Source organism: Diceros bicornis, chromosome 4 (assembly GCF_020826845.1).
Source record: "Diceros bicornis minor isolate mBicDic1 chromosome 4, mDicBic1.mat.cur, whole genome shotgun sequence".
NCBI classification, from domain to species: Eukaryota; Metazoa; Chordata; class Mammalia; order Perissodactyla; family Rhinocerotidae; genus Diceros; species Diceros bicornis.
In genome coordinates, this window is record NC_080743.1 from 100,319,827 (window position 1) to 100,335,507 (window position 15,681).

The window sequence follows — 15,681 nt, forward strand, 5'->3', positions numbered from 1 at the left end:
TTAATATTCCAAGCAGGTAAGTGATGGTCAACTCCTGAACTAAGGCAGGGATGGTGAGAAAGGAAAAGAAGAGGACGGATTTGGATGACCACCTGCAGGCAGAATCAACTGATACAACATTGCTATTATTATTAAACTCTAACATTTGTTGACCACTTAAACCCCTGTGGGATATATCGTGTGACATGTGGTACCAATACTGTTTCATTACTTCATTTACTGGCTTGAGGTCTGGGGATATCCTTGGGTTTCAAGGCTCCATGTCTCCATGTCCCATTCCTGTGGAAAACTGAGTTGGGGTCGCTCTCACTGCCCTGACCACCCCCATACCCCCATTTCCCCCACTCCTCCTCTAAAGAAATCACTCATCTTTAATGCTGGTTTTGCAACACTTGAAGGCTTCTCTAGTTACTTCTAAGGGTAACGTTAGATGTTCAAAACATAATTATTTTTAATTAACTCGTTAAAAAATTGATCTTTGTGATGTGCACTTGGGAGGCTACAGAAAGGGGAGGAGATTGGTCAAGAGAATTAGAGGTTTCTGACATCAAAGAAGCTGTGTCACACCCCACATCAGGTGAGGAGCCCTTGTTCTAATGCTCATGCTTCGAACAACGTCCACAAGAGCAGCAGAGCAGGAGGTGCTCTTACTGAGTTATAGCACCCCTTTCCTCCACCATAACTTCTCTCGGGAAACTGCTTTTCCTTGAACTTGGAATGCCCAGCACATGCATGTCACACCATGCCAGCTGTGGGTCAGCAGACGTTATGATGGAAAAAAAAAGGAATGGGAAAGAAGCTTACTGCATCTCTGTGGCCTGAAGTCACAAGATTCAGGGCTCATGTTGAATGGGGGAGCCACGGGGGTCAGAACAACCCTGTTTGTGAGCCTGCTCCCAGCAGAGTGGGAGGGGAGCATCATTTCTGTGAGGAGGTGGGGGATCTAGCTGGAACACCACAGAAAGACGGGGTGTCAGAGGAAGTGGCACCAGCCAGAGGGAATGCCTCTCAGCTCAGCCCCTGTACACCCACCTGTGTACTGCAGAATGTCCTCAGTGTAGGCCAGCATGCTGGGGAAGGAGCTGCTGAGGAACAGGCCCAGACTGGCTGTCCCCACGAACAGGAAGAGGACGTTGTAGGAGAAAACAAGAAGCACCAGGAACGTCACCATCACACCCACCTGTCACAGTAGAGATGGAGGTGAGTAGCAATTGCGAAAAGCTGGACATCCACTGAGCAAAGGGAAAACCAGGAGTCCGAGTCCTGACTTGGCAAGTTCCTCCTCCAGGCATGAGGAGCAGCGCCGTGTGACCAGTGCGCTGCCCTGTGGAAAATGTGGGAACTGCACCTGCCCTAGTGTGGCGGCCACCAAGGAAGCCCTGAGAATGTAGGACAGCGCAGGGAGGCCAGCCCCCCAGACAGCTCCGCAAATGGCCCCACAAACGCTCAAGAAGTGCTTGCTGAGGGACGTCTGCCTGGCCCCGGGGCCTTGTCTATAAGCCCAGGAATTCCATCCAAGCCATCAGCTCTCTGCCTGCTGGCCTGAGTGGTGAGTCTTCTACTCCTCAGGAAGAGGAGCTGCTTCTCTTTCCCTAAAAGCAGTGTGTTCAGAGGAAGCTGTGGGGGAGCAGGAGAGATGGAGTGACGGTTGCAGGGTCCTCACCCTCTGGGAATCCTTGCAGATCTCCCAGGGAGAGGGTCAGTGGCTGTGACAACCCGCTTGGCTCCCCCCCACCCCCACGCCCCGATTCAGCTCCAATTCCCTCCGGCAGATTCTAACCTATAAGGTTGGAAACCCCTGTGACGGGCTAAGAGGCCAGAAATCTTTCTAGTTTAGTAAGGGTCTCTGTCACATGGGCTATCTTTGTTAAAATAACCCTTTTTCTAAATTCTTTAAAAATGTCAATACTGAAAAATTTCTATGCAAAATGCAACTGGGAAGAAACCCAGGCAGCACAGATTTGGACACAGAAAACCCAGGTGTAATTATCAACCCTGTTTTTTATCATTGGCTCTGGGCCTTTGAAGTAGTTGATCTCTGATTCCCAGCTTCCTAATCTGCAAAATGGGCTACCAGCCACGCTGAAGAGTCTGGTGGATGACAGCAGTGAGGGGCTCTCAGAGCATGAAGCTTCCGACAAATACCCATCCTAGTATCTGTGGGTCAGCTTGTCTTAATGTCTCAGGAGATAGGATCATCTATGGAAACCCATCGCTTTGAGGTAAAAATCTCCTGGGTGAGTACATCTGTTTCTAGAAGAAATAAGATAAAAGTATAGAGTAGAGAGCTGGGAGGTATGTAAGAAACCACATCTAATCCAACCCCTGCCCCAGTCTGTTTCTACAGATGAGGAACCGAGTGTGCAGGGGGAAGGGACTTGCACACTCACAGGCAGATCCTGGGGAATTTGTTCCAACTGGAAAAACAAAGCCAGTGATTGCAATCCTGAGCCTCCCCCTTACTTGCCCTCACCAGCCCCTCAGTGTCTGCTGCAAGATCTCTTAGGCCTGAGACTCATGCATTGAGGCTCAGGGTCCTTACCAAGAAAGGCTTGCTGCCCTGGAGGGGGATTTGCCATAAACAGCGGCTGAAGGAAACACATTCTCTTCTTGATGGAGAGGCAACATGAAAGCATTCTTCCATGCAGTAAAAATGCAAAAGCAATGCACATACCTATGATTCCAAATATAATGGATTTCTTTGGTGTAGAAAATGATCCCACAGCGCTCCCTCTGCTCTTGCTTCCTCCTCTGCTGACTTTCTACATGTTGGCATGGCCCAGGACGCCATTCTGGCTCGTCTTTGTCTGCACTCCCTGTTAGTCCAGCTCTACAGTTTCAAATATCTCTAAGCTGGGACTCTTAAATCTACCCCTCCAACCAAGACCTGAGTCCAGAGCTCCAGACTTGCATATAAAACTGCCCCTATGACATGTCACTGGATGACTAAAGTGGGGGCTCAGAATTGGCCACCTAAAATGTGTTTCTTTGGCTTGATTATTTTTAAAGGCAAAAGACTCTGAAAGAAAAAACTTTTGACCTTTTGCCTAAAAGAATTCAAGACAGGAGGCCTGTCCCAGGACAGGCCATCACCATAGGTAACTCTGGGTATGGTAGACTGCAAGGGTCCTTGCTAAGCCGATTTTTTCAAAGTTCTGTCTCTCTCAGGTCACATTGCCTATAGATGACCTAGCAAATATTTTTTTACCAAACATCTGCTTTTCCGTCTCCATGTAAATTGCCTTCCTCCCCTTTGAAGTCCCAAACCACTGCCTCCAACATCCTCCTTTGTCCTTAGCTGAAAATGGTATTTAAGGTAGTGGCTTCTGCCACTTTGGCAAGTTACTCAGTTTTCCTGGGTTTCTCCCCTGTATACATGTTATTAAACTTTGATTTTCTCCTGTTATTCTGTCTCATGTCAATTTAATTCTTAGACCAGCCAGAAGGACCGAGAGGACAGAGGAATAGTTCTTCCTCCTCTATAGTTTGGCGACTTGGATGGGACAAAACTTCACTGGCTGGATGCCGCTCACTCCTGGACTACTGCAGCTGAGAGATCCTGGACCCCTGACAAGAGCCAGCAGGAGGTAAGAGTTCTCACCACTTCAGTCTCTTGGATCTCTGCCTGCAGGGAAGCAAGAGTGGTGACTTTTGTTTCCTTGTCTAAATTCAAATTAGCAGGAGAAAATACTGGTGAAGCTAGGTTCTTGGACTCAGCGAATCTGGGAAATTTGGTTTGAGTACTCATTAGTTTATTGATCCTTCTCCTCCCAGAGGTGGTCACTATTTTTCTTATCTCTGTCTTTTGTATCATTTGTCATAAAAAGAAAAAACCACAGGGCAAGACGCAGGCATCTCTATAAGCCTGTTGTCTGGGCCAGCCTGCAGTAAACTTTGCTGTGGGTTAATATGTACATGTGGTGAAAGCTGTTGCTAAGGGGCATCTTGCAAGCCAAAAGGGCCGCAAATTTGGTAGGCACAGGTTGAGCAGTTAAGAGCCCTTAGGGCACTTGCCACCTCAAGAAGATTCCTGTGATAGGATAAGTTGGTCATGGAACAGGGTATCATGACACAGGTCCCCTGCCTACCTCAGGAAAATGTCTATGCAATGAGGTACTCTGTAAAATACACACAATCCCCAACCCCGCAGCACCTCCCTCCTAGGTATTAGTTTGGCTCTAAGAGACCCAAAGCATAACTAAAGCTGTTAATGTGCATGTAAGATAAGGTTATTTCTTTTGTCTTGTTCTGTGTCTTGAGAACTTGGCTTTATGACGTTTTTGGTCTCCACCATCCGGAGGATGCACACACAGGTGTGCATCTTGGCAGCCAGTCGAATAGACTGGGGTTCTGAGATGCACTCTCTTTGTCTGGCTGTATCAGATCTCAAGGGAGTTTGTCATAAGAGGTCCCAGTTGCTTTCATAAGAGGCCTTTGTCGTCTCAACCTTCGTTGCTTGTTAATGCTGGCACTACACCATCCTTACTGCCTATGCAACAAAGGCCTTTGCTTTCTTAGACTATTTTTGGGAGTGAACTTTCTGGATCTTGTGAGGGCTGCTTCTTTTGCACCCTCTTTTGGGGACACCTCTTGCATCCATGGTTAATCCATAAAAGGCTTATTGGTTGACTTGCTATTAAGATGCTACTTGTCAATGGCCAGATAATGGATCGTTTGAATTGGAAAAACTTCTAAATTGGAAAAGTTTTTAGAGAGCTAGCATCATAATTGTTTATTGGGACCTATGAAAAGACCAAATTAAAAAGGAAATACAAAGAAATAATGACTAGTCTTAAGAACTTAATCAAATTTGGAGTCTCAGCTTCCTCTCATGGTCTTACAGATGCTAATGAAAGCACTGAGTTAATTGACAAAAAAAATAAAAAGCCCAGGGGAAAGTCAAGGAACTCTTATGCACAAGGTAAAAATTTTTAAAAGGATATTTTATCTTATTCCATTTTTTAAATTTTTGTGAGGAAGATCAGCCCTGAGCTAACATCCATGCTAATCCTCCTCTTTTTGCTGAGGAAGACCGGCTCTGAGCTAACATCTATTGCCAATCCTCCTCCTTTTTCCCCCCAAAGCCCCAGTAGATAGTTGTGTGTCATAGCTGCACATCCTTCTAGTTGCTGTATGTGGGACGCAGCCTCAGCATGGCCGGAGAAGCGGTGCGTCGGTGCGCGCCCGGGATCCGAACCCAGGCCGCCAGTAGTGGAGCGCACGCACTTAACCACTAAGCCACGGGGCCGGCCCTAAAAGGGTATTTAAAAAAAAAAATTAAAGTAAATAAGACAAATATTAAAAGAGGGGAAAACAAAGAGTAATCAAAAAAGGAAGAGTCGGGGCTGGCCCGGTGGCATAATGGTTAAGCAGGCGTGCTCTGCTTCAGTGGCCCAGGGTTCGCAGGTTCGGATCACTGGTTCGGATCCCGGGTGCGCACCGACACACCACTTGTCAAGCCATGCTGTGGCAGTATCCCATATAAAGTAGAGGAAGATGGGCACGGATGTTAGCCCAGGGCCAGTCTTCCTCAGCAAAAAGAGGAGGATTGGCATCAGATGTTAGCTCAGGGCTGATCTTCCTCGCAAAAAAAAAAAAAAAAAAAAAGGGAAGAGTCATGAGACTCATCCCAGCAGGATGGAAATCTTAAGATGATTATTAAAAGAAAAATGGGATAAATAAAGCAGACATTAATGGGGTTAAAACAGAAGTTTTAACACAGCACTGCCTAAGGTTGGGCAGGCCAAAAGGACCCCCTACTAGCCCCCTCAACATTAGAGGGCCCCAAACAAGTCTGCTCTATTTACACTAGTTTGGAAAAATTTAAAAAGCCAGAAGGCAGAGATCACAAAAAAACCTCTGTGCTTGGGGCAACAATCAGGCCGCTTAATCAAGTTAAAGATTGACAAAAGGGCAGGGTCCCTTAGCTTGACCATGGGGACTCAAGCCTTTTAAACAAAAATGGATAAAATAACTAGGAGCTGAAGAAGAGAATTTTCCGAGATTCCCTGATGCAGGAACCCCACACACTGTGGTACTAAAACCCTACTGGTGGGACCCTGACTCAGGCTACAATTAGATTGAAAACAGAAAACATAAAGGTATAAAGGTTGACAGGATTATAAAGGTTGGAATGTTTGAGCTAATATTATATAAAGAGGTTATATCAACTTTGCCTGAGAGGTTTTTTTTTTGCAAATGGATGTTATCTCTGGCTGGGAATGCTTCCCCTACCCGGTATTATAAGACTGAGACTTGTTGATGAAGTCCTAATAGAAGCTATGATTAGAGGTATAAGAGTTGATGGAATTCAGATGAAATTTTGTAGGAAAATCGATATATTTACTGGCTTTACGTCAAGTGATTGCATCTCTTTTTGCCTGATTGTGTTATAGATGGTATTATGGGGGATAGACATTGTGTCTCACTGGGGAACGTTTCCCCTGCCTGATTGTACGAAAGCATATATATCTGCCCTTCAGACAATGGTAATTAAACATACTAAAGGGAAGTCAAGAGGGTTGCCTGAGCTTACACCGTACAAGATAAAAACTAGAGGCTGATATCAGGTGCTAATAAAAAAGATAATAAAAGCTCCTCCTCCACCAAGGTAAATTGGTCTAAGGTTAAATTTTACACTTAGGAAGAGGGCCTTCAATAAACGCTTTGTGCAGACTTTTAAAGGTGTAGTACACTGTCCTAAAGTTTTAAAACAATAGCTATGGAGTCTTTGTGTATGTGGGTCTATATGTATGTTACATATGTGCGATATTTTACCTCCAGATGGTATAGTTTCTAAAAGAACTCTGTTTAACTGGCTTAACGTAAGCGCTTATAAAAATTATTCTTACATGTAATAGAAACTTAACTCGAATGTTTTTCAAGCTAACATGATATAAATTAATCTTTGGTAAATGAAAGCTTATTTAAGTTTGTTGGCTTGATTGAAATAAGCAGGTCTTCAGAGTTATCAACATCAGATATGATGTAGACATGCAGCCTTTATTAGTCAAATAAGCTCATGTTTATTTTTGTTATAAAATTGTCAACAAAAATAATAAAATGATAAGCTAATTTTGTCTAATGTCTCATGAAGGTTTTGTGGGTAATCTAAACATAATTGTTGGGAGCAAATGATTTAGATGTATGTGAGATAAGAGTTTATAGATAAACTTTCAGCAATAATTTTAGTTTATGGCATGTGTATTTAAAATAACTTCCAAAATCTCTTTGGTAACTTGAAACTTTGAAGTTTTGCTCAATTAAATTAAATAACAGAAAATTCATTGAGTATCTAGATCATTTCCAAATAAGCTAAAATACTGAAACATTAATTGCTAAACATGTCTAAGTTTACCTACCTTTGTCTTATTATAGAGAAACTAAAGTGTTTGGGTCTATTAGTAAACGTGTCTTGTATTTTATTTAAAAGATTGTACTATGAAGTAGCATGTTTCTAGAAATTATAAAAAGTATTTATAAATTTGCCAAGCCACAGAATGCTAATATAAAAGACAGTTCATCATTGCTTACTTTTTAGTTTTCATCAAAAATTAAGGTTTCTAAGGGTTAAAAATTCTAATTAATAAATATGATTACGGCTACTAAAAAGTAATAAAGAAAACATCTTTGTATTCAAGGAAAGTAAGATGTATGTTTTAAGTAAAGAAAGTATAAGAAATAAAAATATTTTTGTTTGTTAAAAAGGTTATGGAAAGTTTATGGAAGAAAAACTCTGAGAAAGAGTTTTGTGCATGATCAACTTGGCTAAAATGAAAGTGAATTTAATTAAGTAAATGAATTTCAATATCAAAAGTAAGCTGGTGCAAGGTAAAATTTGGTTTTCTCTCAAAAGGATAATTTTCTTAAACTTTTAGTCTGCTCTTGATAAAGAAATTATAAAAGGTTTTTCTTTGCCTTTGAGCAAATCTACATACAAGACAGAAATTCTGTTTTATCAAAATAATTTCCTATGTTCAAAAAAGCTGAGGTCTCTCTATTAAGAAAACTAAGGTTTTTTAAACTGTTTAACTATCTCTGTTTGTCTTTAACATCTTCTGTTGTCACTTTGGTTAAATGGATAACTAAGCATTGTTTCACAGGGACCTATGATATTATGTGCGTAAATGTTATTGCTATAAGTTTTAAAAATTATATAACATTCCTAAGGGGCCGGCCTGTTGGCGCAAGCAGGTGGGTGCGTGGGCTCTGCTGCGGCGGCCTGGGGTTCGCCAGTTCAGATCCTGGGCGCGCACCGACACACTGCTTGGCGAGCCATGCTGTGGCGGCATCCCATATAAAGTGGAGGAGGATGGGCATGGATGTTGGCCCAGGGTCGGTCTTCCTCAGCAAAAAAAAAAAGGGGGAGGATTGGCAGATGTTAGCATAGGGCTGATCTCCTCACGAACAAAAATAAAAAAATTATAGAACATTTCTAAAATTCTGATCTGTCCTGGTTATCAGTCATAATTCTAGTTATTATCTGAAAATATTATATGTCACAAAAATAGCGGTTTGTCAATTGCCATTTTGAAGTCTTTTGTCATTTACAGACAGTTTTGTTTTACTCTGCTTTTGTAAATATGTTTCATCTTCAGAGACATTCATGCAAAGGACTCTGACACTTACACTAGAACACAAGTTTCTGATAAACTTTCAGATCATAAAACTGAACTGGGTAAGAAATTACAGAACTCTAACAGACAAACCAATGACTTCATGAAACTACTAACAGAAGATCAAGATCAAAAAAGTTGATTACGTGGGACTAAATGAACTGATGAGGATGATTATAACATTTATAACTTTTCATTTGAAATGTTGCTGATTTTTTAAATATTTTGTTTTTCAGGTTTAAGGAAACCTTTTTCTCTTTTCTCTTAAGCTAACCATGACTTGTAGCAATTTGGTAAGTTATAGCTTTGTAAGCAAAATTGAAACATTTATCTTCTTCTCCCTACCTGATCCCTCCAGAATTTGGAAACTCTTAGTGAGTGAATATTCTTATTTTCATGGCAATATAGTTACTTGCATAAATTCAATAAGAATCTGTTCTCCTTATAACAGGACACAATTGGAAACATTGGTTATATTACCGAAGCTTTGACTGGCATGTCATATTTGAAACATACATAGACTTGGAGATGACCCAAACAGCTTTAAGGGACAAAGATTGACTTTATAAAACAAATAAAGCCACTTGGAAATATTGGCCTGGTACCCTGCTTATGGGGTTCCCAGCAATGTTACCAGGTAAGCAAAGAAGGTCACTTCCTGGCAGATGCAAAGAACATCAGGACATTTTGGGGACCTCGAGAAGAGAGGAATTCACCCACATCTAAGGTATTGCAGGCAGAGTCTGATGACGAGTCCTTGGCTTTGCTGGCCTCGAGAGGCCTTTAAAGTTCAATCTGAGATTTCTTATGAAAAGTTCCAGCAAAGTGGATTTAAAAGAGCTATTCTTGCTATACTTATGTAAATAATTGGGCCAACTTTATCAAAACTAGACTTATTTTAGAAACCAATGAGTCTTAATTTGGCTATCTTTGGTAAAAAAAAAAATGAGGGTGATTTTAGAGAGAAAAATTATGTTTCAGTAGAAACTATAATACACATTTATGGATATTAGATTCTAGTTCTGTTAATGGTCTTGGAGGTTTTTGTTTCCTACCTGTAAACTGCACTGGATCCTGAATTCTTCTAGTCTCCTCAAATATCTGGCTACAAATCTTCAAATGAACATTTTCAATTTTTCCTTCATTTTCATTTGGAATCATTGAGAACTGAAACCACCCTTGTTCCTGAAGCCCTGCAAACTGAGGCTGGACAACTTGATATAAACTAAAGAGAGATTACCATGATAGCCCATGTTTAGACAATCTTCATAACTGTTACTGTGTAAGCCACTCAAAAAGATACCTGAACACCCGATGATGTCATCAGAGACATTTCAAACTGCAAAAGATGCTTTGACTCTGACATCTAGAAATCTTCTTGACTTCTGTCCCATGGGCTCAGAAACTGATTTATAATTTGCTCCAACCATTAACCTTGTTTTTGTTTGCATAGAAATGCTTCTTATTAAATACCTGATTGCTTGCTCATACAATACAGGCCTAACTTTGGGACACCACTGACATCACTGCCTTATAAAATAAATTTAACCAGACTGACCTACCAGGACTAAGAGACTGGTTCAATGAAATGGAACAATCTACCAACTCAGCTTCTGGACTGTGAAACTTCTTAAAGTTTCAAAGGCGAGACTGTGGGGGATCAGAAATTGCCACCCCAAAATGTGTTTCTTTGGCTTGATTATTTTTTAAAGACAAAGACTCTGAAGGAAACTTTAACCTTTTCCCTAATTGCCTAAAAGAATTCAAGATAGGAGGCCTGTCCCAGGACAGGCCATCACCATAGGTAACTCTGGGTGTGGTAGACTGGCAGGATCCTTCCTAAGCCCATTTTTATGCAAGTTCTCTCTCAGGTCGCATTGCCTGTAGATGGCCCAGCAAACATTTGTTTACCAAACATCTGCTTTTCCGTCTCCATGTGAATTGCCCTCCTCCCCTTTGAAGTCCCAAACCACTGCCCCCAACACCCTCCTTTGTCCTTAGCTGAAGATGGTATTTAAGGTAGTGGCTTCTGCCACTTTGGGGAATTACTCAGTTTCCCTGGGTTTCTCCCCTATATACATGTTATTAAACTTTGATTTTCTCCTGTTATTCTGTCTCATGTCAATTTAGTTCTTAGACCAGCCAGAAGGACCGAGAGGACAGAGGAATAGTTCTTCCTCCTCTACACTAACAAGGTGGCCACAACAGAATTCCTCCTCTTCCCCCAAACCTGCTCTTCCCCATATCAGTTAACAGCATCCCTGCCCACCTAGCTGCTCAAGCCCTGTATCTAAGGTGGTCCTTGATTCCTGTCTCTCACCTCCTATATTCTAGCCAATAGCAAGTCCCAAAACGTTTCAGAGAATCTTTGCACCTCTCCCAATCCATCCTGACCACCCTCATCCTGCTGCCACCTCTCATGCCTGGGCTGACATGGCAGCGTCTCACTGTCTCCTGCCTCACCCTTGCCCTCTACAATTCATTCTTCTGCAGCACAACCGGCGTGTGCTTTTAAAATGCAAAGGAGATCATGTCCACTCCCACGTGAAACCTTCTGCAGGCTTTCTGCCTACTTAAAATAAAATCTAAAACCTAGCTTTCAAAACCCTACTGGCCCGGGTCTGCTTCCCCAACTTCATCTCTTTCTGCTCCCTACCCAGACCCTGCCCGCCATGCTCTCACCAAGTTAGTTCCCCCCTTGGGGCCTTTCAACCAGCAGTGCCCTCTGCCAGGAGCACTTGCCCCTCTGCTCTTTGCAGGCTGGCGTCTTCTTGAGAGTCAGCTCTCAAATTATGAGGCTGAGGCAGAACCAGTACTTTGAAGGCGCTGTTCCTGCTCCCCTCCTGCCACCTGGCAACCCCACTTACAAACCACACATATTTCCAGGCAAACCTGACAATCTCTAGACTTGGGGAAGTTTTAAAAATGCCTAACTCTCTTATCTTAGCCTGGGTGACAGAAGACTGAGTATGCCCAGGGTGAATTAGCAACTCTGCCAACCAACTCTCCTCCCACTTGGTGTGGCCCCCTCCTCAGCCTGATTCCCACCTGCCTCCCAACGCCTCATCCTCATCCTCCGGGCCAGGCACACTCTCCCTCTCCCCTGCTCATCTTCCCCAGCCCACTGTAAGCTCCCTGGAGGCAGAGACCTGGCTTAGGGAACTTGGCAGCCCCGCAGATCCCTGCAAGGCCCTGCATGAAGTGCGTGCTGGTTAACCAGTAGTGGTTGCTGAGACCCAGGAGAGTGTTGAGAGCAGGGTGAATGTTAATCTAACGATGAGAGGACTACTTGGAAGTAGCCACAGTGAATGAGATGGTCACTTGGCAGCTGCAGCCTCAAGGAGCTCGCTCAGGGCTGTTTAGCTATAATCCCAACAGGGTGGCCCCCCAAAGCTTTAAAAACCCGAAATGCTTTACAAACATCCAGATGCCCAGCTTCCTCTCCACACCCTCAGAATTAGAACCTCTGGGCTAGGGGCCCAGGGATCTGTATTTTCCAAAAGCACCTCCAGTGGCTCTAATGTATTTCAGAATCACTTGCTCTAGGGCAGTGTTTCCCCAAACTTGCTTGAGGACATGACCCCCTCCCCTGGTGTGTCCATTAAATATACAGATTGCTGGGCTCCTCCCTGGACATTCTAATTCACAAAATCTGTGCTGGGCCCAGGAATCTGATTTTCCTTCTTAAAACCCAGCACTCTAGGTGAGCTTTTATTGTCAGGCCTAAGTCTTGTGGATGCTTCAGACTTTCCTTCTTCTCTCAAACCCGGAGCCCCACCCTGCTCCCCTCTCTCTAAGCAGCTGGCCTCACGCCTCACAGAGGCTGGCCACCAGCAGCACCCTCACTCTTCCCACCTCACGGACTGGTGGAGTCCTCCTTCCCTGCCTCGTGTCACCCCAGCTCCACAGGCGGGGCCCTCCTCCTCGGGCTTAGCACTTCCATCCCCTCCCCCACTCCGGGGCCTTCCTTACCAGTCACTCTCCGACAATGCTACCTTCACAGACCCCCTCCTTACAGGCTTCCTCCCTTTCTCCTCTGCCTAAAAACAGGCTCACACCACCCAACTCCTGTCAAGCAAAACTGCCTTCAGCTCAGAAATATTTGCAATACTCACGCCTCCACTTCCCATCTCAGACTCTTGAGTTTGGCTTCTATCCTCCCTAACTCCCATCTATGTTGAATGGAAATTTCTTGAAGGTCATCAACCAGCACAAGGCCAAATCCAAGGGCCTTGCTTGGGGCTCAAGATCTTTGGTCTCTGTAGCCCCAACATTATTTCCCACCCACTCTCCGCAAGAAACTCAACCCAAGGAAGCACCTTCTGATAGTGGATTGGGCTACCTGGAAAGGTAGTGAGTTCCCAGTCACTGGAGGTGTTTAAACAGACTGTGGACCTCTTGGAAGGGATATTATAGAGGTGATTCAAGCCCTGGTGGGAGGCTGCGCTGGATGATCCTACAGGCATCTGTAATATGGACCCCTTTATGATAGATGGTGACATGGACACACATCAGGGTGAACATCTTAACCCATCACTCTGACCCAGACCTCCTACTTCCCAGGCAGACCAGTTCCTTGAAGGTCGTCTTACATGTCAGTCTGGCTACTTATGAATCACCTGGGAGAGCTTCAAAATGCAAATTCCCAGGCCCCCACCCAGAGATGGTGATTCTGAAGGCCAGGGTATCCCTGGCCTCCCCTTGCCATAGGGCTCCGGCCAGCTGGGCACCAAAGGGAACAAGGGAGGACCAAGGCCAGCACCTGCTTCCCTCATACTTCCGGCAGGCTGTCAGCTGGGATCCGCCCCCACACAGCAGTGACCACCTCCTACAGCCTCTTCCTTTGATGGGTACAAAATCAGAGGCCAAGGTCACATGGGTAAGCTCCATCTCCTGGATTTCCATCCCTTCTCCACCAGCATCTCTCTCCTCTCCTCTCCTCTTCCCTTTACTCCTATATTCCCACCCTGCCGGCACAATCCAGTGCCGAGCAAAAGTCCTAGGGCAGTGGTAGAGCCAGGAGTGAATGGTTCTCCTGGGTCTCAAAGAAGTGAAAGGAGGCCACTTACCACATTGATGAAAACCATGGTGGCTGGCTTCATTCTTGAGGAGATGGGAATGGAGATGAGCCGACCCAGGGTGATGAAGCCCCAGAAGAGGCTGGGGAGGTAACCAGCCACCTTGTGTCCCACAGACAGGGGTTTCTCCACCGCATAGCTGTACACAAAGGCAGAATATGCCCCCTGTGGATAGACAGGCCCCACTGAGCACACCTGCAGACAATACCCTCTCAAAGGAAGCCCCGGCTGGGGCAGGTATGGTGTGGGCTGGGGCAGGACTGGTCCTGCCCCTAGAGGCTCCACAAAGGGTGGGCTTAGAGCCAAGATCATACAGCACACAGAGGCCTGAGCTGAGAACAGAACCTGAGGTGCCACAGCTGCGGAGGCCTCGGGGTCCCAGGGAGGTGTCACTGGATCGCCATAGGGAGTCCCGAGGGATCTGGACATGCAGGCGCTGCTGCCCACTTCGATCCGAGCAGCCTTCCACTACATGTCTTATGTACAAGGATTCCACAGAAGGTTTTTTGTTGAAGGAAAGTGCCGCAGCGAAAAAAGGTGTGCTCCAGCGTCTCATTTTACAAATGGGAAGGCAGAAAGAAGTCACCTGTCCAAGGTCACACTGAGAGTTGGAGTCAACCAGTACTGTCACGAGTACTTTCCACCAGGTCATCTAAACTTTTTAGGGCCTTCTCTTCGGAGAGTCCCTCATATGCAGTTAATCAATCAGCCATTCAAAATTGTCCTAATCTAATCCTAAGAGATTTCTGGAAATGGGCACTAAATAGCGTAACCAAGGTCACTAGTGGGCTAAAGAGTTGGGCCCAGATCCTGCCTGCAGCTTGTTTACAACGTGGCTTGAGAAGCCCAGGTTTGGAATGTGTTCCAGGAAGCAGACTGCCCTAGAGTTTATATGGCATGACCTCTACTTGGGGGAACAGGGCTCCGCTCCTTTAAAAAAGTGTGGGGAGCCTGCCCTTGATAAGAAACCAGGTAGGCCCCTATCCACAGAGTCAACAAAAATAAAAACAACTGGTTGGGACAGAAGACCATAGTACCAAGGGGCTGTGAACGATCCTGGAGGCAGTCTCCCCCAGGACTTGTATTTCGTTTAAATTTCTGAATTGACTGTACGAGGTGAGGTCTCTAGGAAAGCTTGATGCTCCTCCTTTCTCTTGCCAGCCCCAGACTTGAGTCTTGGGGTCCCCCAATAAGGGGCACCCTCCAAAGGCTGGCTTACCGTCATCCCATCGGTCATGAACAGGACCAGGGCGGCTGTGATGTGGATGGCGAAGAAGGAATACGGGGCTCCTTTGAAGTTCTTCCTCTGGCAGCAGCTGAACAGGTCCTCGTGCCCTGGGTGAGACACAGGAACAGGGGCTAGTCTCAGCTACTGCTCTCCTCACTCTGCATGCCCAGGGCAAGTGGCCGATGAAGAGCCCTGGCAGGATGGGGGACCGCTTACTGCCTCCCACCTTCTCTAGCTTCCAACAAACTGCTGGAACAGCCCCTCCTCGTCTCATAGTACTGGTGGAGACAAGGCTCAGAGAGGTCAAGTAACTTGCCCAAGATCACACAGGTGGGCTTAGGCAGGCGGGAGGTTAGAGCCAGAAGTCTGCCTTCCTCATTCTCTTGGCCAGGTTGCTCCATCTCCTGCCTTACAAGACCATTAGCGCCTAGGTGTTTTTTTCCAACCATTATCACCTGTGATTTACGTCCACCCTGGGGGCGGAGTACCAGGGAAGCATTGGTATGGGGCTGTGAGCATGAAAATTCATTAGAGCCCCTACCTCGGTGTTGCTGAAACTTTGGAGGAAGTGAGGAAGTGTCTTCCTTCTCAGGAGGCTGCGTCTCCAGTGCAAGCTCATCTGCAGACAGGAGCAGGGGCCTCCTCTGAGGGCAGCAGGTCAGCAGGTGCTCTTTGGACAGCAGAAACAGCACAGCCAGGGGCACTGGGAGCTGGGAGGTGAGCAGAGGGTCAGGAGAGCCCTGTTCCCGTCAGGCGACCC

The 15,681-nt window shown here is 45.3% G+C and overlaps 1 protein-coding gene across 3 annotated transcripts in view; it reads right to left on the reverse strand.

Moving 5' to 3' along the window:
* MFSD4A (major facilitator superfamily domain containing 4A) overlaps window positions 1–15,681 on the reverse strand; it is a 307,016-nt gene that overhangs the window by 277,338 nt on the left and 13,997 nt on the right. For all 3 annotated transcript variants that reach the window (XR_009219882.1, XM_058540220.1, XM_058540221.1), the window contains exons 4-7: window positions 15,463–15,631; window positions 14,913–15,028; window positions 13,685–13,858; window positions 1,033–1,180 (exon numbers count right to left, since the gene is read on the reverse strand). Coding sequence is in view for 2 of the 3 variants with exons in the window: in XM_058540220.1 (XP_058396203.1) it covers window positions 1,033–1,180; window positions 13,685–13,858; window positions 14,913–15,028; window positions 15,463–15,631 (607 nt within the window). In the remaining variant the exon portion in view is untranslated. The remainder of the gene's footprint in view (window positions 1–1,032; window positions 1,181–13,684; window positions 13,859–14,912; window positions 15,029–15,462; window positions 15,632–15,681) is intronic.